General features: G+C 41.6%; 1 protein-coding gene across 2 annotated transcripts in view; it reads right to left on the reverse strand.

Moving 5' to 3' along the window:
* Positions 1-19,850, reverse strand: part of Rad50 (RAD50 double strand break repair protein) — a 59,891-nt gene extending 40,041 nt beyond the window's left edge. Inside the window, exons 1-12 of one of the 2 annotated variants that reach the window (XM_057775666.1) lie at positions 19,455-19,850; positions 18,583-18,666; positions 15,146-15,297; positions 12,270-12,455; positions 11,585-11,789; positions 8,575-8,703; positions 8,185-8,350; positions 7,254-7,447; positions 6,540-6,746; positions 5,012-5,194; positions 3,354-3,511; positions 695-870 (exon numbers count right to left, since the gene is read on the reverse strand). In XM_057775666.1, the coding sequence (XP_057631649.1) occupies positions 695-870; positions 3,354-3,511; positions 5,012-5,194; positions 6,540-6,746; positions 7,254-7,447; positions 8,185-8,350; positions 8,575-8,703; positions 11,585-11,789; positions 12,270-12,455; positions 15,146-15,297; positions 18,583-18,666; positions 19,455-19,583 (1,969 nt within the window). In that variant the 5' untranslated portion in view covers positions 19,584-19,850. Of the gene's footprint in view, positions 1-694; positions 871-3,353; positions 3,512-5,011; positions 5,195-6,539; positions 6,747-7,253; positions 7,448-8,184; positions 8,351-8,574; positions 8,704-11,584; positions 11,790-12,269; positions 12,456-15,145; positions 15,298-15,454; positions 15,471-18,582; positions 18,667-19,454 lie in introns of those variants that run through there. The other variant, XM_057775667.1, reaches the window with a different exon arrangement.
* Between the last annotated feature and the right edge of the window lie 3,663 nt (positions 19,851-23,513).

The following is a 23,513-nucleotide window of genomic DNA, read 5'->3' on the forward strand; positions in this document are numbered from 1 at the left end:
CAGTTGTGAGCTGCCATGTGGGTGCTGGGAATAGAACCTGGGTCCTCTGGAAGAGCAGTCAGTACTCTCAACCACTGAGCCATCTCTCCAGCCCCCATTTACTCCTTTTTAACATCCTACATGATTTATAGCTTTGTTTTTGGTTTATAGATGATAAATCTGATTCAGTAAGCCCAAAAGCCACAACTCACACAGTGAGCTGCAGTCAGGAATGAGCTCAAGTCAGGATCCATAACAAAGTTATAAAATCTCCTGTCCTTGCTAGGAGGTGGTGGTAGTGGTACAAACATTTAGTCCCAGCACTCAGGAGGCAGAGGCAGGAGGATCTCTGAGTTCAAGATCAGCCTGGTCTATGAAGTGATTTCCAGAACAGCCAGGGCTATACAGGGAAGCTCTGTCTCAAAAAACCTAAACAAACAAATAAAATAAAATCTAACCTAGGGCCTTAGGGGTGGCTCAGCAGTTAAGAGCACTTGGTGTGTTGACAGAGGACCGGTTAGCTCTTAGCACCTAGCCTGGACAGCTCACAGTCACTTGCAACTCTACTTCCAGGGGAGATCGGACACCTCTGTCCTTTGTGGACACTCGACTCATATGCGCATACACACAAATAAAAATAATTTGACCCTCAGCAGTTACCTGTGCAATGTCCAAAAGGCAAAGATCCTTGAAAATAGAAACTGTGACGACTTACCTCGCTGCTTTGAGGACTTTTCAATGTCTTCTTTAAGCCGGTCTAAATCACTATCAAAATCCTGGCTACCACAAACATCAAACAACTTATATTCATAACTGGACAACTGTTCTTCTTTTTTCTTCAGCTCATTAGTTGTATGGTTTTTATTCTGTTCAGCTGAAGCTAGTTCTTTGCTAAAATAAAAACAAAAGTAGGATATTTGAAAAATTTTTAAATTTTTTTAGATTTAGTTCATGTGTATTAATGTTTTGCCTCCATGTAGGCATGTGCACCATGTACATGCCTTCTACCCAAAGAAGTCAGAAAGGGGCGTCAAATGCCTTGGAACTAGTTAGAGGTGTGGCGAGCCGCCATGTATATGCTGGGTACTAAACCCAGGTCCAATACAAGAGCAACCAACCAGCGCTCTTAGCCACTGAGCCCTCTCTCCAGCTTCCTAGAATATGAAAAATTTGATAAAGGAGATACAAAATAAATTTTGCCAAAAATCATTTAAAAGAGTTAGGTATGACCAAATACCTATATATTTTTAAAGGTTTATTTATGTATTATGTATATAGTGCTCTGTCTGCATGTATGCTGGCAGACCAGAAGAGGGCACCAGATCTCACTGTAGATGGTTGTGAGAACAGGCAGTGCTCTTAACCACTGAGCCATCTCTCCAACCCTTATAAATCTTTATTTATTATGTACAGTGCTCTGTACTGTGTCTACAGGCCAGAAGAGGGCACAGATCTCAGTACAGATGGTTGTGAGTCACCATGTGTTTGCTGGGAATTGAACTCAGGACCTCTGAGCCATTTCTTCAGTCCTCTTTCCTTTATCTTTTATAGTTTTATGCTGGAGATAGAACTCAGGACCTCAAGCATGCTCTACCACTGAGCTACACTCCAGTCACACTCTTTCTTTAGAAGTCAGAGGAACAAGCTGAATGCTCTAATTGAATCTTCTAGTTGAATGTTCCCATTAGGACACCGACCCATTTGCCAATCCTAAGCATGGACCCACTCCCAGATAAATGTATAGAAGCAGAATTGTGCTGTATTTCTGGGGCTCACGGTCTTAGATTCTAGATTCTAGGCCTGAGCAAGTGGAAGCCACCTGCTGGCTCTCAGGAGACACAGAAAAGATTAGCAGAGCACGCCCCTCCACTAGGCCTCCTTCAGAGCACTCCTGACTCGCCTCTAAACGCCTGCCTCGCCTTTCTTGTTGTTGTCATCTCCTTGCCCCGCTCACTCATTCCCCCTCATTCATCAAAATTTTGTTTACTAAACTGGGTGGTGGTGGTGCACGACTTTAAGCCCAGCACTTGGGAGGCAGAGGCAGGTGGATCTCTGTAAGTTCGAGGCCAGCCTGGTCTACAAGAGCTAGTTCCAGGCCAGCTCCAAAACTACAGAGAAACACTGTCTCGAAAACAAACAACAACAAAAACAACAACAACAAATTGTTTACTAAAACAACTCATTAGTATCTCAATTCTTAATCATCATCCTAGCCAATCTCAATGCTCATGTGTTGGAGATTTTAGCTTTCTAAGTCATGACGCACAAGAGTCTCGAAATTCTGTGTGTTGTATTCACCATATTCTTTAAAACCAAGTGGGAAAGAACACAACAGAACAGATGGAACTTAGTACTGTCCACTGTGAGTCACTGCAAGCTCTGCACAAAAAGGACTACAGAAGATGCTTCCGTCACACAAATAACCTAAAGCCCAAGTGCAGTCTTCAAACTATCCAGTCTCCAGGAAGCACCAAATACTGCTAACCTCTCCTTGAGGAAACATCTTCCCAGGGCACCCCAGACACCACTCCTGCTGGCTCATCTGGGTTCCCCAAATAGCCACTGCTTCCACTGCTAGCTTCCTTTCCTTAGCTGGCCAATGGCGATTATTCCTAGTATTTAGCTGCACCTCCCTTTTGTCATTGTGGGGGGCATGCATGTGAGGTCAGAGGGCAATCTGCAGGAATCAGTTTTCTCCTATCATGTGGGTCCTTGGGATGGAACTGAGGTCTTGAGACTTGGCAGTAAAGGTACCCTATGAGACATCTTACTTGCCCCTTTTTTTGTACAATTCTTTCAAAGTGACATGACTTATATCAATTACTTTGATTATCCTTTCTAACAAACTGCAAAAACTTGCAATTTCCTGAACTTAAATATTCTATTCACTAAAAGACTCTTCCAAAGATACAAATTTGAGCCAGACACTGTGATATATACCTTATAATTCCAATACTCCAAAGCTGAGGCCAGAGGACCTCAAGTTGGAGATCAGCTTGGGCTACACTGTAAAACCCTGTTCAAACAAACAAAAAAATGAAACACCATAAACTTAATATAGCCAAAATTAAATCTACTATCTCCCTAGAAATTTTATGAGAAATACTGTTACCTAGCAACCACTTACTGGAACATCTGTGGAAGTCTCAGCAATGTGCTGTTCAGAGACAGAATGCAACTTTCAGGTGTCGATTCTTCTCTACAGCTTTAAGAGACAAGAGGCCCCATCTACTCCAATTATACTTTATTTAAATTGCCAGAAGAAGAAAAGTCAACTGAATATATCATTCCATGATAATGAATGTTGAAAAAAACTAAAAATAAAAGCACGAAATAAGGAGATTTATATCAATGGCAATGTTTTAGCAACTCACTTCAGGTTGGCAAGTCTGTCCCTGGTCTGATTGATTTCTTTGGATTTAGAATGAAGCCAGTCTTCAAGCTGTTTCTTGTTAGGAAAATACCCCAACAGTGAAGTCAGTTCACTGCTGTGCCTAGACTTTATTTTTCTGATTTGTTCATCTTTGTCAGTCTATAATGAAAATATAAAATAAGCAAATCAACTTTAAAAAGTCAAGCCTGTACCTCCACATTTTATTAAGAACATAAATAATTCTGGGGATTGGCATAATGACTCAGCAGGTCAAAGCATTTGCACAAAAGCCTGAGGAACTGAGTTCATTCCTGATACCCACATGAAGGAAAGGAGAGCGCCAACTTCAAACACTGTTTATCTTTTTTGAGACAGAGAATCACTCAGTAGTGCTGACTGGCCTGTAATGCATCATGTAGACCGGGCTGACCAGCAACTCACAGAGATCTGTCTACTTCTGCTGTTGGAGTTATAGGTGTGCAACATAACAGGGGAAAGCAAGTGTGTGTTCAGAAACACATACTAAATAATAGAATTTTTAAAATGAATTAAATTGAATAAATAAATTCTGGGATGAGTAAGGTTCCAGTATGTAATGGGGTCTGGTGCCCTCTTCTGATCTGCAAACATGCAGACAGATTATTGTATACATAATAAATAAATATTTTTTTTAAAAAATGAAAAGTATAAAAATTCAAGCAGAAAATACAAAACTTCTAAAAGACTTGAAGTGATGACTGCCTTTTTAAAAAAAAATTGTAGGGGGCTGGAGAGATGGCTCAGAGGTTAAGAGCACTGGTTGTTCTTCCAGAGGTCCTCTGTTCAGTTCCCAGCAACCATATGGTGACTCACAACCGTCTGTAATGAGATCTGGTGCCCTCTTGTGGCCTGCAGGCATACATGCAGACAGAATACTGTAAACTAAATAAATCTTTAAAAAAAATTAAAAATAAAAATTAAAAAAATTGTATGCACACATGTGGAGAGCAGACAACTCTGGAGTCAGCTCTTTCCTTCTATTGTGTGAGTTCCAGGATTAAATTCAGGTGGGAAGACTTGGTAGCAAGTGTCTTTACCTTCAAATCACCTCCCAGGTTCCAGGATGGTCTTTTAAAGCCAGAACAACAATTCTAATGTCATAAAAATTTTAAACATCTGCATGTTAAAAGTTACCAACAATGAACACATTTTTGTGTTTGTATTTCTGGGCTTTCTGTTATTAAGACATATATAGGCAATGGCATATGCTTATATTCCCAGTTAGGAAGCTGAGGCAGGAGAAACACTTAAGTCCACAGTCAGAGGCCAGCAAGGACAACAGGACAGGCTACAGCTCATCTCAAAAACAGTGACAACAACTAAAAAGGAAAACAAAAGTTTTAAGTTTAAAAGTCTATTTTAGCCAGGAAGTGGTGGCGCACGCCTTTAATCCCAGCACCCAGGAGGCAAGGCCAGCCTGGTCTACAGAGCGAGTTTCAGGACAGGCTTTAAAAGCTACAGAGAAACCTTGTCTTGAAAAAACAAAAAACAAAAACAAATGTCTATTTTATAAGCCCATTCTTATAACCTGTAAATACAAAGCCAATACCAAATCAATACTTCACAGAAGAGCTATTTTAAACACTAATTAATATAGCGAACACAGAAGGAAAATCATACTTTGTTTTTGGTCAGCATCTCCATCTGCGTAAGTGTTGTTGTATGGTGATTTAACTGCTCCATCTCCTGGTCCAGTTTCCGCAAGCTTCTGTCCAGGTCAGCTTTCTCATTTTGGAGGCTTATTACCTCCGCTTTTAGGGCTTCTACATTGCTATTTTTCTCAGCCTTGCTTAGTTCACGTTCCTAATCAATAATTGAAACACATGCACATTTACATATTTTGCACCAGAATTAAGATAATGACAGAGTGTAATGGAAATCACTTCTCAGGGTCACCTGCTTTGAAGAAGCTCTTTCCACTTTTGGAGGATGTGTTGTTCTTTCTTTTAATAAACCTTCAGTTTTGCCACTAAAACCAAAAATCATTCCTAAGAGCATCAAAATACTATTTCTTGCTAATTACAAAAGAGGGGAAAAAACCCTTAAATACGCTTTGGGAAAACACTTATTCAGGTTACTGTACGAACTGGAATGCCAGAAAATTAGTAAATAAACCTAGAAGGGTCTAACAGAAAGGAGAAATGAAAATTAGAAAAAATATATATATATAGGAGGGGCTAGAGAGATGGTTGGGTGGTTAAGAGCATATCCTCCTTTTCCAGAGGACCTGAGTTCAATTCCCAGAACCCAGGTCAGGCAGCTCGCAGCTACAGATCCAAAGCCTTTGGCCTCGTTCAGCACCTGGAATCCCTTGCACATACCCACACAAATATATGCATAACAAAAAATAAATCTTTTGAAAAAGAAAAGAATTAGGAGAAATGTATCCATGAAGATGGGTTAGTAACTTAGTCACCATTTAGGTGTTCATTAAGTTCCTATAGCGCTCACTACATTTCTTGGCATGTAGAAACCACAGATACTGTGATGTGACCCCTCACTGGCACTTCCCCATCCTGGCAACACTGTGATACACTTCAAACTGATAAAAATGTACACTGCAGTGGCCAGTTACACAGAAACAGCAGTTCACTCAAGTCACGGAGGTGGGACCCAGAGTTCTGACGTGCATTAGGATGTTTACTCTGAAGAGAGACGGAGATGTGACAGAAGAGGACAGAAGCAAGGAAGAAAACTCAAAACTCGTGAAGAAAATGGCCAGATAAATTTGTTTACCATAGAAAAAGCAGTAGCAAGTTGATCACAAAAAATCTCAGTGTGGAAACTAATTGAAAAAAAATACCCAATTTTTAACTCAGGTCAAATACCGAGGACTTGTAATAATTACCTCACGTGGTTGTGTTTGGAACATACATCTCTCAAACACACTCAAAGGAGACTTTGATTTCGAGAATCTAAAGCTTGAAAGTTTGAACACAAGTATTTTTTAAAGTTTTCTTTCTTGTTGATTCTCATTTTTAACCCACCGGTTTCTAGAATCAAAGAGCTGATGACCAAGATATTTAAGTATCTCATTTATGTGGATTATTAACTGAAGGGGCGTAATCCCAGGGCAAGCGATAGAAGACACTTCAGAATGGAAGATTCCAGGTTTCTTAGCCACGAGACTGTCACTTGGACAGCTCACCGCTTTTGTGAGCTCCTGGTCCAGCTCCAGAATCCTGTCCGATGAGCCCTCCAGCCGCTGAAGCTCATTCTTCACGTTCCTCAGCTCGCTCTGTTTCTTGGTGAGGAGTTCTGTTTTCAGCTCGATCACTCTTCCCAGTCCACTCTTCTTGTCCCTTATCTCATCAATCTGCTTCTGCTTCAAAGTTTCTTTCTCTGTAAGGTCATTCTAAATGCCAAGAACGCACATTAGTAAGTCTTTCATTAAGCCACTAAGGAAACTTCCCTTTAAAGTAACATAAAAAACACAAGAAATAATTTCTAAAACTGTGAAAAGCACTGCCCAGAAGTGACCATCAGTAATTGTGAGCCAAGGTTTTTGTAGTTATCCTCAAAAATAAATTTCGCTTAAAAAACCATAGCTCTACACTTTGATCCTATTTATAGCCTTATAAATTAATTAAATGTTTCTAAAACTTTTCTTTTCTACTTAATAGCCAAACATTCACCTAAAAATATGACAGAGTCAGGTTCACTTAAAAAGTTTATCGAATTACACAGGTGTGGTGGCATACACCTTTAATTCCAGCATAGGCAGGCGGATTTCTGAGTTTGAGACCAGCCTGATCTACAGAGCGAGTGCCAGGACGACACAGAGAAACCCTGTTTCAAAAAACAAACAAATAACAAAAAGTTTATCAAATCACCTAGGGAACCTGGATTTCAAGATACTTACCAAGAGCTGGCTGGCAGTTTTAGCTTCTCTTTCCTGTTTCTCTCTCACAAGTTCATGAAAATTTGTAATCTGTCTTTCACTAAAGGGTCCATGCTCAAAACCATCCAATTCGAGATGTGTTGCTAAAGACTGGATTAATGAATCTCTGGCTCGAATGTGCTCTTGATGGCGATCTGCCTGTTGTTGTAGACGACCTTTATTAAAAAACAAAAAAAAATCCCTCCTTTTAGTTGTTTTTTTTTTAACTTTTTAAATTTAACAGTAAATTCATATGTACTTGTAAAAAAAAATCTCTGCCCATTTTGCTCTAATGAAAAATGTAAAACTGCTGTATAAAGTCTAAACTGTATCCTGACATTGTTGAACCTATTAGGTCTATCTTAATCCCCAGTGTTAGTTGTACTTATTTGTGTGCATGCACTGTTTCATGTAACTTTTAAAAAAAGATTTAAAATTTGTATGTCTATGTGTGTCTGTGCCACATGTGTGTGAGTGCCCATGGAGACAAGAGGGCCCTAGATCCTTGGAACTGGAATTACAGGTGCCTGTAAGTCACAGAATGTGGGTGCTGAGAACCAAACTCAAGTTCTCTGGAAGAGCAGTAAGTGCTCTTAACCACTGAACCATCTAAGCCCAAATTCTATATAATTTCATCCATGTCAGTTTACATATCCAAACAGCAGTGCAGATACTAAACAGTTTCAACACCTTAAGAACCTTCTTGTTATGTAGCCATAAGCACACCTGGCTTCTCCTGTCCCTTCTCTCCACTATCCCTAGCAACCACGTGTTTTGGGTGCTGTATCCTATGTCCTCAACTTTAACATTTCAGAATATACTATAGAAATGAAGCCCACCAAACAGCCTTTTGAGACTGAATGCTGTGGAGATTCTTGCAGGAAATGAATATGCTAGAAGGTCTGTGCCTCACCCTGCTCCACCAGCAGCTCTTCTCTTTCCTGGCTGAGGAGCCGGGCTTCTTTATTCAGCTTCTCCAGTTCTCGCTGACAGTCTACCAAGCGCCTCTCTTTCTCCCTCACTGTTCTCTGATGGTTGTGATACAAGTCATTCAGTTGCTCGTCTGTCCCTTGAAAAACCTGTGTCAAACCAAAATAGACGGCGTACTGTGTTACTATGACAACCACCCTGACACATCAAATATAAATAAAATTTTAGTCAATATCCATTTTAGTAGCGGTATCACGAACATCAAGATTCAGGTTTACTTTTTCCCCAAAATGTGGAGATGAAAGTGTTTTTCAATGCAATTCATTATGATAGTCCTTGATTTTCAAACAGAACAAAACTTACGACCACAAACCTTTTCCATTTTCTGTTCTAATTCACTGTTATCTTTCTCCATTTGTTTCTTTCGGCTATCCAAGGCTTTAATTTCATTGTCAAGTCTCATGATTTTAGAAAGGTTGTGTTCAATTTCTTTCAGACGATTCTGAAAATAAAGAGAAATTCTACATGAATGACTCCATTGTAGTTTCCATCACTGAGAAATGGATTTAAGTTATGCAAGGACCATTTAATAAGACACCACCATTTAGGGCTAACACTATGTGAAGCGCTCAGAACACCATAAAGCCCATACCCTGCTTTCATCAACTCCCACGTGAGTCATTTGTTCCTAAAGTATGACAGCCACAGTCTGTAAAATGCCACATTTTAACTATTTTTGCTACCCTGATAAGAACAGATACTACACTTTCTCCAAATCAAAAGACCAAGAAGTGATTTGTTATTAATTATGTATACATGTATGTTTGTGTACATCCCAAGGATGTCAGACAGGTGTTAGACTCCCTGGAGCTAGAGTTACAGGCAATTGTGAGCTATTTGATATTAATGTCGGGAAATGAACTTGGATCTTCTACAAGAACAGTGAGCCGTTGTAACTGCTGAGCCTTCAATCTAGCCTCTGAAATGATGTATTTTAAGAACAGAATTCTCAAATGTCTAGAGATGATAATGACGAAGTGCTGAGGCTTGGTCCTAGGGCTTCATACATAACAGGCAAGCATTTTAACACTGAGCTATATAGTTCCAGCCCTTCTTGTTGTTAGGCAGGGAAAACTAAACAATGCTGGGAGAAAGAAGGGTAGAGTCAGAGAGAAGCCATGTAGCCCTGCCGGAGCCAGATAGAACTGGTAAGCCACCACCACATGGCAATACACAGATTAATAGAGATGGGTTAAATTAATATGTAAGAGTTAGTCAATAAGAAGCTAGAGCTAATAGGCCAAGTAGTGTTTTAAATAATAGTTTCTGTGTGATTATTTTGGTTCTGGGCAGCCGGGACAAAGGAGCCCTCCTTGCCACATTGTTCTAGTTTACACAGGATCTCATGTAGCCCATACTGGTTTTAAACTCACTATGTAGTCAAGACGACTTTAAATTCCAATCTTTCTGCCTCCACTCATCAAGTGCACCAGGCATAAATGTGCTGCACAGATATACATACAGGCAAAATACTCACACACATAAAATATAAGGAGCAAAATAAATCATGCCAGTAATATATCTTATGTTCTATATACTAATGGATAGTCTGTAATCACCATACAAGCAGGAACTTCCTTTACGTTGTTGCCTCCTATATCCCCAAAATGTTTAATGTTAGCTAATAGGAAGGTCTGAACAAGTAATCTTACAAATAATAATGGCCATATCACTGAGTAAAGCCTACTGTGTTCCAGACACTACTAGAAGAACACATGCTAAGCAGCACAGTCAGAAGACTTGAGCAACTTGGACAAAGCTGCGGACCAGGCTGGAAGCAGGCGTGGTGGTGGACACCTGTCTGTCGTGGCCGACAATATGACAAGACCGGGAAGTAAGACTGGAATGCAAGTCCTCCTTGAGTTTGCAGACTGAAGCATGGCACACAGGAGGCGCTGGGTAAATATTCCCAAAGGCATGCATTTCCTGAAGTCCTTTCTTATAAACCACAGCCTTCAACTGCTGCCCTCATCCAGGCTCTGGAAAGGAGGTAGGGAAAAGGATTCCTTGATCCTAGCCCAGGAGTTTACCTACGGTCAGCCTGGGCAAATGGCTAAGATCCTGTCTCAGAGATAAATACTAAAACCCAGAAGAGGGTAGGAAGAAGGAACAATGAAAGCCAGGTATGCATGAAAATGCGGTAAGAAAACCTGCTAATCTGTAAGCTGCTTAAACAACAACAAACAGGGCCTAGAAAGGTACACTAATTTGTATATATGTCATGGATGAAGTCTAAATTTTGTACAAATGTCAAGAACACCTTTAAAATTACAAAAATTCTCTACAAAGACCTGTCGATTTGAAAATCTCCAAAGAGAGAAAACAATTGTAAAGTCGGTTAGCTGTAGCAGTGCTTAACAGTTAGGACCAGTGCCAACCACTCAATGACGATCTACTTGCTCTCAAATCCAACCTCATCAGGAAATTTAAAGACCAACTGTCTAAGCTGGGCATGATAGCAGAGGCAGGTGGAGGCCAGCAGAGGCCACCCTGGTCTACAGAGTGAGTTCTAGGACAGCCAGGGCTACATAGAAAAAGCCTGTATGGAAAAACCTAAATAAGTAAATAAGAATGACTGACTGTCTAACACAGACCTAAGACTTTGGACAGAACTGAGTTTCTGGTAATTTTAAAGACATATACATGCTCCTGAAGGCCATATAAAGATACAGGGTTTAATGGGGAAAGAGATATGGCTTTGAAGGTAAAAGCAGATTGATTCCCACCACTCACATGGCAACTCATAATGTCTGTGACTCCAGTTCCAGGGGACCAGACACCCTTCTCTGGCCTCCACTGGCACTGCATGCACACAGTGCACAGACATACATGCAGGGAAAACACTGACATACTTAAAAATAAATAAAAGGTACTTTAGGCTGAAAGATGGTGGCATACAACTTTAATCTAAGTACTTGAGAAGCAGAGGGAAATGGACCCCTGAATTCAAGGCCAGCCTGGTCTACAGAGTGAGTTCCAAGAGAGTCAGGGCTATACAGAGAAATCCTGTCTCGAAAAACCAAAATAAAGAAATAAATAAAAGTACTTAAGGGTAAATGATATCGTAGCGGGGGAGAGGGATTTCTTAGCATGCTAGATAACAGCAATTGCCACCACGGAAAATACAATCATAACTAACTGTTGTGTAAACTGCTGAGAAAATAAATCTTAAGAGCTCCTACCAACACAAAGAAGAGATATGACATAACACAATGTTAGTTAGCTGGCTATACCCATCCCTACAGCAAATACTCATATGAGATCATATTATATGTCACAAATACACAAAATTTTAATCTGCCCATACGAAAAACATCAGTTACCTTCAGCGGCTCAAGGTCATTCTCATAGGACTTGACAATTTCCTGTGAAGACTTTAACTGGGCTTCCTTACTAGTGATCTGATCACGAATCTCACAAGCTTTCTCCTTATTTTGCTTCAGATATTTCAATTCTGTTTGACACTCTTTTACCTTCTGACCTTGTGTCTGACGTACCTGTCGAAGTGTTTCTAAGGCTTTAATGTACCTTTGAAGATATGAAATAAAAGTAAAATTTCTGGTTGAGTAAATTACAACAGAGTATTAGGCAAACATTAATATTACATTTAGAGTTAATAACCTGGAAAATGGTTATGACATCATGGCTAAGTGAAAAAAATTACATTTATTCTATCAGCTAAACATGCACAGCAAGAAAATGAAAGGAAGTACAGCCAATGGTTACCACGTGGTGGAGTATTGCACACTGACCCTTTTTGCTTTTTAATTTTTTCTTTTATAAAAGAGCATCAAGGTGGCCACAGTGGCACCTAAAGCTTCAGACGCTGGGTGAGCACAAAAATTTGAGGGCAGCCTGGGCAATAAAACCAACAGGAGCGCCTACCCAGACTGGGGATCTAACTCCGGTGAAACACAGGCACTTGGCATGAGGACCTGAATCAAGCACAGCCTCACAAAACACAACATGACTAATAATTCCACAGCTACAAAGTCCACAGTTACAAACCTTGTTGCAGAAAAAATCTCATCAAACTTTTGCTTCAGGGCCTTTCCTTCACTTAAAGGCCAGTTGGAGTCTTCTTGGTGACAGAAAATGACATTATTTAGCACAGCCTTGGAAACCCCAAGGCAGCTTATCATTTCTCGGTCGATTTCTGCACATTTGGAGCTCAGACTGACTTTTTCACCATGCCTACAAAGTTGAGAATCAGGGCTATCAGTGAAACAACCTTTGGAGGTACCTCCTCTTCTGTTTAATCCCCCTCCCCACCGAGACAGGGTTTCTCTGTAGCTTTGGAGCTTGTCTTGGAGCTAGCTCTCGTAGACCAGTCTGGCCTCAAAGTCAGTGTGTAGCTAAGAACAATCTAACTACCCCCAAACCCCAAGTGCTAGGATTACAAGGGTCTGCCACCACACCCAGTCTATATGGTGCTGGACATCGAGCTGAAGATTGTATACTTCATCTTCAACATGCTATTCTTTACACTTTATCTGTCCATTAAAACACTGTCCTCCTGCCAAGAAAACTCATGGAGCAAGGGTGGATTGGTTGGTGAAGTGCTTGCCATCCAAGCATCAGGACTGGAGTCCAATCCCCAGCACACTGTAACAGAACGTTCAGGTGGTGGGATGCACTTGTAGTCTCAGTGCTGAGGAGGCAAAGACAGAACTCCTGGCTGGGACTCACAGGCTAGTTGAATTAGCAAGCTCCAGATCAATAAATGACTGACTCAAAAAAAAAAAGGTAAGTGGCTCCAGAAGAACCATACCCAAGGCTGAACTCTGGCTTCTTCAAACACAAGCACACCTGCAGACAGACCACAGAAATAAACACACACACACACACACACGGAAAAAAAGCTAACTCTTCACGGTCAAAAGTTCACAGATGAGGTTAAATAAATCAGGTACTACAAGAAAGAAGGTAAGAATTTTTAAAAGACATAGTAGGACTTTTTTGGATCTATGTGTTTGTTTTTGTGTGTAATGTCTGTGTGGCCAAAAGCCAGGTGTCTTTCTCAATTAATTTCCACTTTTCTTCTGAGACAAAGAATCTTGCCACTAAATCTGGAGTACACTGATTCAGCTGACTGAGTAGCCAGCCAAGTTCCAAGATCCTCCTGTCTCTGCTTCCCCAGAGCTGGAATTACGAGCATACATGATCACATCTGGTTTTCCATGGGTGCTGAGAATCAAACTTGGTTGTTCATTCTTCTTTGGCAAATATCTTCCCATATTTTAAATTTTGAACAACAAATTTAAAATAGTCCAAGTGAACATACTTGTGGGTGTGAGCAGATGATATCAGACCCTCTGGAACTGAAGTTACAGGTGACTGTGAGTGACCTGATGCAGGTGCTGAGAACCAAACTCGTGTCCTCTGGAGAATGCAAGTGCTCCTAACCACTGAGTCCTCTGTCTGGCCCCAATAACAATTTCCTACACTTGATCTTAGTCAAAAGGCTGAGAAGTGATGAAACCCATTTCCTAACCCACATTATTTGTGCTTCTGTTTATTCACCTTTCCTTGTCTGCTACTGATGACCATACCATATTTTATTCACTTTGGTCTCTTGTGTTTCTAGTCCTGGGGATGGAAGAATACTTCCTATCTATTATATACGAATTATTTCAAATTATCATACTTAAAAATCCAGGTATGTGACTGGCTGTGGTGGCTCACATCTGTAATCTGAGCATTAGGGAGGCTAAGGCAGGCAGACTACTATGAGTCTGAGGCCAGCCTGGGCTGTCACAAACTAGATGTAGTAGGACAAGCCTATAATCTCTTCTTGGGAGGTGGAAGCAGGAAGCCCAGAAGTTCAAGTCATCCTTGGCTACATAGGAAGTTTCAAACCTAGATGACATGAGACCCTTATCTCATAAAATAAAACAAATCCCAGATATATAAAGCAAGCTTCTGACATTCTTTTCTGATAAAGCCTACGTTCCAAATTCATACCCATTAAGAGGGAATATCAACTTTAACACACTGATAACGGTCAAAAGGGATAATAAGTTATTGGTCTTCCCTACTTGTTTACTTTTTGCCTCACCTATGAAACATGAAAATAGCATTTTTTCAACCTGTGCTTGGACAGTTATACACTCTCAATTACAACAACCATTCATACATGACAATAATAAGGCAATGGAATATTATTGATAAATCTTTAACAAGATCATTCTATTTCTGGGCTGGAAAGACAGCTCAGTGGTTTAGAGCATTCATTGCTCTTGCAGAGGACTTGGTTTGATTCCTAGCACCAACATGGTGGCTCACAACTATCTAAAACTCCAGCTCCAAGAGATTTATCTGATGTTTTCTTCTAACCTACTGTTATTGCATACATGGAGGCAAAATATTCATACACACACACTATATATATATATATATAAATGTAAAAAGAAATCGAAAAAAAAATCATTCTATTTCAAGATAAATAGTATCAAAAAAACCTAAATGTTAATAATGGCTGAGACTCTGTACATGTAGAGGCATGGAATAGATGGGAACTCTACTCTGTATTCAATTACACTGTAACTACAAAATTATTCTAAAAAATAAAGCCTGAGGTCAGGTGTGGAGATGTGTGCCTATAACCCCAGCACTCACAAGGCTGAGGCAGAAGCATCCTTTTGAGTTTGAGGACACTCTGGGTGACACAGCGAGTTCCAGGTCAGGCTGAGCTTCAGTATAAGCCCTTATCTCAAAAAGAAAAAAGAAAAAAAAAAAAAAAAAAAAGACTATACCAAAAAGGAAAACAAAATCCTGCTGAAAAAAAAGTAATACATTCTCCTAAAATAAAACAGTAGCGAGAGAAGGACTTCTAGGCCAGGAGATGGATGTGAGCAGCTCTCCAAAACAAGCTGGGTACCTACTTCCTTCTAGTAATGATTCCTTCCAGGGTTTTAAATTCTGTTTTTTTGCTTTTCTGGCTACAAAGCATAGACCTCTGCACAGCCACCACCTCTCCGTTGACATCTCGAAACTGCAGGCGAATCTGGGCTCGCACATCTGTTTCTTGAGCAACCTTTGATGGTAAACAGAAAAACACAGTCATAAGAAGTGTCAGCAACAGACTGATCCTTTAACACATAGCTCAAACTGTATGTTTTCTCTACTCAAAAGCTTCTAAATGTCTGTTTAAGAGCTGGGCTGAGGCTAAAGGTCAGCAGAGAAGCACTCACCTAGCAGGCTGAGGCCCCACTGAACCTAGTGTCTTCTAACTCTGACTTGGCTTTCTATGTCTGCCTTCACCACTTTGCTCCTCCGAGTCTTTGAGCACTCAGCGTGTTTCCATTTCAGGGACTCTGCACTCAGTATTAACAGTGAATGGAACCATCTTCCCCAGACTTTAAGGAACTCTCTTCCTCTTGAACAAATATTTACAGGGGTTGCTAGCTATGTAAAAGAAAAAAAAATTGTGTCTTGTTTGACTGTTTTTGAGACTGGGTCTCTCTATGTAGCCCTGGATGGTCTGGAACTTACTTCAAGAATGCAGGCAAGATTGGGAGGCAGAGGCAGGCGGATCTCTGTGAGTTCGAGACCAGCCTGGTCTACAAGAGCTAGATCCAGGACAGGCTCCAAAACCACAGAGAAACCCTGTCTCAAAAAAAAGAATGCAGGCAAGAAAACAACTTAGGGGATCCCTGACAGCTCAAATCACAGCTGGTGGCGGCAGAATGGAGGGAAAATCCTGGATACATGCTAAGGAGCAGCAAAGACTGGCTTGTGAACTGGAAATGGGGTAAGACAAAGAAACCGATTCATTAAGGCCAGTCCACAGCTTTTTTGTTTGGCTGGTTTTTCAAGACAGGGTTTCTTTGTGTGTAACAGCTCTGGTTGTCCTGGAACCTGTTTGTAGAACAAGCTGGCCTCGAGCTCACAGAGATCCACCTGCCTCTGCCTCCGGTGCTGAACTTAAGGTGTCTGCCACCACTACCTGGCGGCCTCAACACACAAGTTTTGGTATAGGAAAAAAAAAATGTGTGGACAATGCTATCATTTACTTAAACTGGAGTTTCAGAGGTAGAACCAGGACTGAAAACAGGGGAACGATGTGAGTACAGGTAAGCATAGGGAATTAGTCATAATTTATACTAAACACAATGAACAGTATTGACACAAATGTAGGGTAGCTCGGTAGATTTTTGTTAAAAACTGAAGGAATTTTCATCTGATCCCTCCATCAATAAAGTAAAAGTCAAAAGCATTAACCATGCAGAGGAGATTATAAATTTAGGAAAGAGAAGGTCTGAGCAGGCAGCCAGTTTAGAGGACTCAGTAAAAGTGTACTTCCTAGCAGTATGACTATTTCTTTCATAATTCCAGCATTATCTTTAGTCACATCAAAGTTTAAAGTCACACTAGGAGTGTTTTGATAGAACACTGACAAAAACCAGTTTGGGGAAGTATTCTGGCTTCCAAGTTTTGTCTCAGGAAGCCAGGGTAGGAGATCAAGCAGGAACTGCAGTAGCAGACCGCTTGTTTGCCAGCCGCCCAGACCCCCAAAATAACCACACAGAAAGTATATTAATTCAATCACTGCTTGGCCAATCACTATAGCATATTCCTTGCAAGCTCTTCCATATTAAATTAACCCATTTCTATTATTTTATATTAGGCTCGTGGCCTACCTGCAAGGTTCCAGCTGGCAGCTCCCGTCTTTCCCCTCTGTTGGCTCCATGGAGTCTCCTGATTCTGCCTTCTTTCTCCCAGCATTCAGTTTAGTCCTGTCCAGTGTCTCTCCTCCCCTTCCCAGCTACCCCATTACAGCCAAGGCAGATTCTTTATTCATTAACCAATAAAAGCAAAATATATACAGAAGCACTTCCCACAGCAAGGAATCTGGAGGCAGGAACTGCAGCAGAGACCATGGAGGAATGCTGTTTATTGGCTTTCTTACATAGATCAGGTTCACCTGCCCGAGGATGGTATTACCCACAATGGGCTGGAAGGGCTAGGACCTCCCAAGCCCTCCCATACCAATCAGCAATCAAAAACAAATGCCCCACAGATAGGCTCACAGCCCAATCTGATGTAGGCAATTCCTCAATTGAGGTTCTCTTATCCCAGGTATGTCTAAGATGTTTCGTTCATTTGAGACAAGGTCTCATGTAGCCCAATCTGTACTCAATCTCCTGATCCTTCTGTCTCCATTTCCAGAGTACTGGATTAATGGCATGTGGCAGCATATCAGGATTAAAGTTTAAAGTCGCATTTAAAGATACAATTTAAATAACAGGTGTTGGTTAAATAAACTAGGCCTGGTAGTAGTGGCACGTGTCCTTAATTCAGAAGGCAAAGGCAGGTTAATCTCTGTTAAATTCAAGGCCAGTCTGGTTACGTAGCTAGTTTCAGATCAGCCAAGACTATACAGTGAGACTTTGTTTTAAAGTAAACAAACAATAACCCTATAAACTCAACAGAGTATTCATGGAAACTAAAAACAGCAAGTGTGTCTTGTTATTAACATGTATAGCACACCACTAACCTAACTTGTATAAAAAAATTTCTAGGGATACACTAAAATATAAATATGCAAGTGTATATATAAACACACAAAGACATGGTTTTACAAGTACAGAAAGAATTTAAGAATAAAACCTTAACTTATTGAGATTTAATGGGACTAAATAAATTCATATTCTTGTTATATATAGATATGCAATAAGAAAAACCTATAGGCCAAACACAATATACTATATACACACTAGTAATAAAAATCCTGCAATTCAAGCAAAGCTTCACTAAGATTTTCATCAAGGTAGAATAAAGGGAAAAACTAAAGCAATCGAAATGCAAACAATAACGCAAATATTAACGCTATTTATACAGCATCACAAATTTTAAATAAAGACTTCAGCTAAAAAAAAAAAGTACAAAGACTGAAAACACATCCCAAATACCAATATTTTTTACTACTTTGAGTGTGATGTGCAAATGTGCATGTTTGTGTGTGGGCACATGTGTAGAGGTCAGAGGACAACTCTGCAGCATCCATTCTCTCCTTCCACCTTCACAAGTCTGACTTGCATAGCTGAACCCCTTGTGTCAGTCCTATAGTGTTTTAGTAACCTCACACTGGACGGCAACGCTCAGTGGGGAAAACCTGAATGCATCATTACACAGGACTATGATCTCAGCTCTGCAAAACATTACACATAGGGAGAAAAATTAATAAAAACACCAACAATGGTTATCCCGGGGTGCTTAGACTGTAGATGACTTAAGTCCTCTCCGATAAGCAACTAGTACTTTTATAATTACAAAAATTTCATTTTTTTTAAATATGAAACTTTATAAACACCATTACCTTGGGATCATGAACAAATGTATTTCCTTTGGTTCCAGGAGGGAAATCTCCAGTACAAATATACTTTAGACATTCAATGATGGTCTAAAGAAATAGAAAATTGTGTTATTTAGTCATAAAGAGATGTTTATGACAAATATTCACATCCAGGTGTGGTGATGCACGCCTACAATTCCAGCACTTAGGTGGAAGGCAGGAAAGATCAAGCATTCAAGGTCAGCCTGAGCTACCTGGGATGCTGTCTCCAAAATAAACAAAATAATAACATACACATTTATGCAGCTAGTGGTTATAAACGCTTTACTAGGTCTTTCTTCCAGGAGACTAATGCTTGACTGCAGCGGGTACGATGTTAAGAACATAATAGACATTCACCACACATTTCCATATAAAGGTCCACCCCCAGGCCTCAACACCCAACGTGGCATTTCTGGCTAGCCTGCAACTCACAAAAATGGGCATGCCTCTGCCAATCTAGCATTAAAGGTTATGTGTCACAATGCACAGACCAAATTTTTATTAGCATGATAACAAAAGTTTTCCAGTTTAAGGCTCACTCCATCAGTTCATCTTGACATTAAATCATTTATTTTTCATTCGTTATGCTTTACCAGTAGACATGTTTTGAAACTCTAGGTTACGTATTTCTCACATTTTATACCTTTGCGGCGGCGGAGGCGGGGGTGGAGTGTTGAGAAAAACTAACGCGGAGTGACAGCTAAGCTTCGGGAACATGGGGGCGGGACCTTCCACGGTAATAAGGGCCAAGCCCAAAAGTGGCTGGGCCGTGTCGGCTCCGGGGTCGCTGAGGTCCACGCGCCATGCAAAGCGGCACCCCAAGCACCTTCTGGGGCCCTCGCCTCAGGACTTACCGTCTTCCCCGCCCCATTGGGTCCAACCAAAATTGTGAGGGGACTGAAGAAAGTGATAATTTGCTTATCTTTATCCTCTATCCCAAAACTCCGCACGCCCAGAATGCTCATCTTTTCGATCCGGGACATTTTTGCACCACGTTTCGTAGCAGAGTGCCAGGAACAAGATTCAGCTCAGGCGGAAGCAGGGCAAGCAGGGCAAGCCGGGAAGCGGACGCCACGGGAGGCCCGGAAAGTTCGGAACACTAGCTGCGAGCTGCGGGCGGGAGCACTTCCTGTCTCGCGGGCTTCCTTCCCGGAGGGCACGGGCCGGTTCAGGGGTGCAGACCCGCGGCTGAAGAAAGCCAAGCGACCCAGCAACCGCAAGCTCGCAGATTCCCGCTCCGCTTGACCTGGGGTCACGTGGGACGCGCGCGCCCTTGGCCACGCCTCTCGCACGCACGCCCGGGGCATGCCGGGAAGTGGGAAGCCTACGGTTCACTAGAAGGGCTCCCCGGGGTGGTTCCTTAAAAGGCTGTGCGGTCATTTCTGATTTCTCGGCTTAACTGTTTGGTTTGCTTTGGTGTTTTGAGACAGGCGCTCTCTGTGGGCCATGTTGACCTCGAACTCGGGACTCTCCTGCCTCACCCTTTCGAGTGTTAAAGTCACCTATCCCGGTTTGGAAAGAGTAACTTTTTAAGTGGAAAAGGCCAAGACTTGACTCTCCGCTCTTGGATCCCTGGGTGCTTTTGGAGAAGTGTTTTGACATCTGCGTTACCGACAACACTGTTTAATTATATTTTCACTGTCACTTTCTGTAAACAGAGACTGCTCGTTTTTTGTTTTTTTAGATTTTATTTATTTATTATGTATACAACAGTCTGCCTCCATGTATGCCTGCAGGCCAGATGAAGGTGCCAGATCTCATTACAGATGGTTGTGAGCCTCCTTGTGGTTGCTGGGAATTGAACTCAGGTCCTCTGGAAGAGCAGTCAGTGCTCTTAACCACTGAACCATCTCTCCAGCCCCTGCTCGTTCATTTTTCCCTGCTGCCCAGACCCAAATAATGGCAAGTAGTTTCTCGTGATCACATAATCCCATGTAATGCCATCACAAACGACGGTATCTATATATTTGTGCTTTAGAACAAATCAGTTTTAATTCCTAGTAAGATGCACTATTGCTAGTTAATGCTTACACTAAAGGTTTGTACTGAGATTCTTGCAGGGGCCTTTTGTGTACTGGGCAAAGGCTTTGTGGCTCAGCAGTTAAGAACACTTGCTCTTTGCAGAGGACCTGGGTTCAGTTCGCAGCACCCACATGGTGCCTCCCAACCATCTGTAACTCCATTTCATAGGGATCTGATACCCTCTTCTGACCTCTCCAGGTACTAGGCATAGACAGGCAAAACACACATAAAATACATATATGTGGATTTTTTTAAGCTTTGTCACTGAGTTATCAATAATATACATACACCTCTACCCTCAGCAGTGTCTAAGAATGCAAAAGGATGTTTAAGACAAAACACAAGTCTGGGGACTGCTACTGTAGACCCCAAACTGGGTGCTGTTATGAAAGGTAGAAACGGATTGTTTTCAAAATAGGAGAAAGGGCTTGTTGTGGAGGCTCAGGCCTGTAATTCCAGCACTTAAGTGACTGAGGCAGGAGGATCATCTCTAACCATCAGCCTGAACAGAGTGAAACACTGTCTCATAATAAATGAATAAATAGCCGGGACAGGCTCCAAAACCACAGAGAAACCCTGTCTCAAAAAATAAAAAAAAAATAATAAAAAAACCAAAAAAATGAATAAATAAAAGCCTTTCTGGGCGGTGGTGGCACACACCTTTAATCCCAGCACTTGAGGGGCAGAGGCAGGAGGATCTCTGTGAGTTCAAGGCCAGCCTGGTCTACAGAGTGAGGGCCATGACAGGCTCCAAAGCTACACAGAGAAACTCTGTCTCAAGAAACAAACAAGCAAACAAACAAACAAAAAAACCCTGGCCCTGAGTGCCCAACTCCAGTTCATATAGCCACAGTACAACTCCTGCACCTAAGGCTCAGGGAAACATCCCAGAAAAGGGGACAAAAAGATTGTAAGAGCCAGAGGACCAAGACACCTGTGAGATGTGTCTCCTAGAAACCACAGGGAAGCTTCACACATGATACCTTAGCAATATGGCTGCCTAAACAAGACCCGAACAAGTCCAATATTAATAGACATGCTAACATGGAAGAGGGAAACTGGATAAAGACCTAGAAGGCAAACAAGGACTCCGAGAGCAGAAGAAACAGTCTTCTCTGGGGAGGAGCCCCTAGTTGGCTATCCAATATATCCAATACCAAGTGGTTAGCCCTGAAATCATGTACGCCCAAATAACAATAAATGGACTCAGTGTGCGTGTGAGTGTGTGTATATATGTAAGAACTATTAGGAATTTTCTTAATGCAAGCTCTCTGCCGACTCAAAAATCTCAATCAAGCCAGGTTTAATGGGATTCCTGCGCTCTTGGGTAGCCCCTAGGGGACTGGGAAGCTTGAAACACAGCAACAGGGCGGGGGTGGGGGGTGGGGAGGTTGGAGGGGTAAATAGACTGGGGGACTGGTCAAGATTTTGGCTGCTGTCTCGACCCTCCTCTGGGGAGGGGTCAAGGCTTGGTGCGCACAGGGACCGGAGACTAGGACTTCAAGAACAACAACACAGAGGCCAGGAATTTGATAGCACAGGGAAGCAATACATGGAGAGGGGTTAGAGGGAGGAAAGACAAGGAGGAAATGATGTAATTGTTATGATAAAAATAAAAAGGCACCATTCCCCCAAGTGGCAGCAGCGGGCAGCAGGCCACAAGGAGCAGCAAATCCCAGGCAGGGAGCCATGTGGAGGGTGAGAGACAGAGACAGGCACACCATGCAGAGTGAGGTTGAATATTTATTTAGTGGGTTATGGAAGGGAAGAGAAATGGGAGAGGAAGGGAGGGAGAAGGGGGACGAAGAGAAAGGCAGAGAGAGAGAGAGAGAGAGAGAGAGAGAGAGAGAAACAGAGGGGGAGGGGGAAGAGGAGAAGTGGGGAGAAGGGAGAGAGGCAGAAGCTGAGAGAGAGAGAGAGAGAGAGAGAGAGAGAGAGAGAGAGAGAGAGAGAGAGAGAGACTCAGGCTGGAAGCTGAAGGACAATCTGCTTGTCTCAGCAGACCTGGGGGGGGAGTGGCAGGGCTTCTCTCTTAAAGGGACAGGACAGACCATTACAGTAATTATATTTTAATTCTCCTGTTGTGATTTCATGACATGGTCTCATCATGTAATTCTGGCTGCCTGGAATGCAGTATGTAGACCAGGCTAGCTTAAAACTCAGAGGTGGTCTGCCTCTGCCTCCCAAGTGCAAGGCTCAAAGGTGTATGCCACCCACACCTGGCTTTATGCTTAAATTCAGAAGGAGAAGGAGAAGAAAGAGAAGGTGAAGAGAAAAAAAAAAAAAAAAGAAAGGAGGAGGAGCAGCAGCAACAACAGCCACATCAGCCAGGCCCTGTGAGCCAGGCCTGTAATCCCTGTTCTAGAGAAGCTGAGGCAGGAAAATCACTCCAAGTTCTAACCCAACCATGGCTAAAACAATGTGTGATCTTGTCTCAAAAAACAAAAAGTGAAGGAACTTTGAGGGACTTGGGGAATTATAAATGTAGACTAGAAATTAGGTGACAAGAATACTTATTAAGTAATATTTATGTGATGATAATGTTTACAATTTTTAAAAATGAATTTTTGAGATTCATATGTATTAGTGGCAGTGCCATGCTATTTAAAATATCTTATTAATCTTATATGTATGTGAGAGTATGTGCACGTGTGTAGGACTGAAGAGTGTGTTGGGTGCCTTGGAGCTGGGTGCTAGGAACTGAATTCTGGTCCGCTCTAGTACTCCAAAAGAGCAGCGGGTGAACCTCATGTAAGCATGCACAAACACACACACACACACATTTTGAAAAAACACCTCAGAAAAAAAATAGTTAACTGGAAAAAAAATAATGAACATGTCATGGTAGTTACATTCCATTACAAAAAATAGTTCCACCTTGTAATAATAGA

The sequence above is a fragment of the Chionomys nivalis genome, chromosome 7, assembly GCF_950005125.1.
Source record: "Chionomys nivalis chromosome 7, mChiNiv1.1, whole genome shotgun sequence".
In the NCBI taxonomy this organism is placed as follows: domain Eukaryota; kingdom Metazoa; phylum Chordata; class Mammalia; order Rodentia; family Cricetidae; genus Chionomys; species Chionomys nivalis.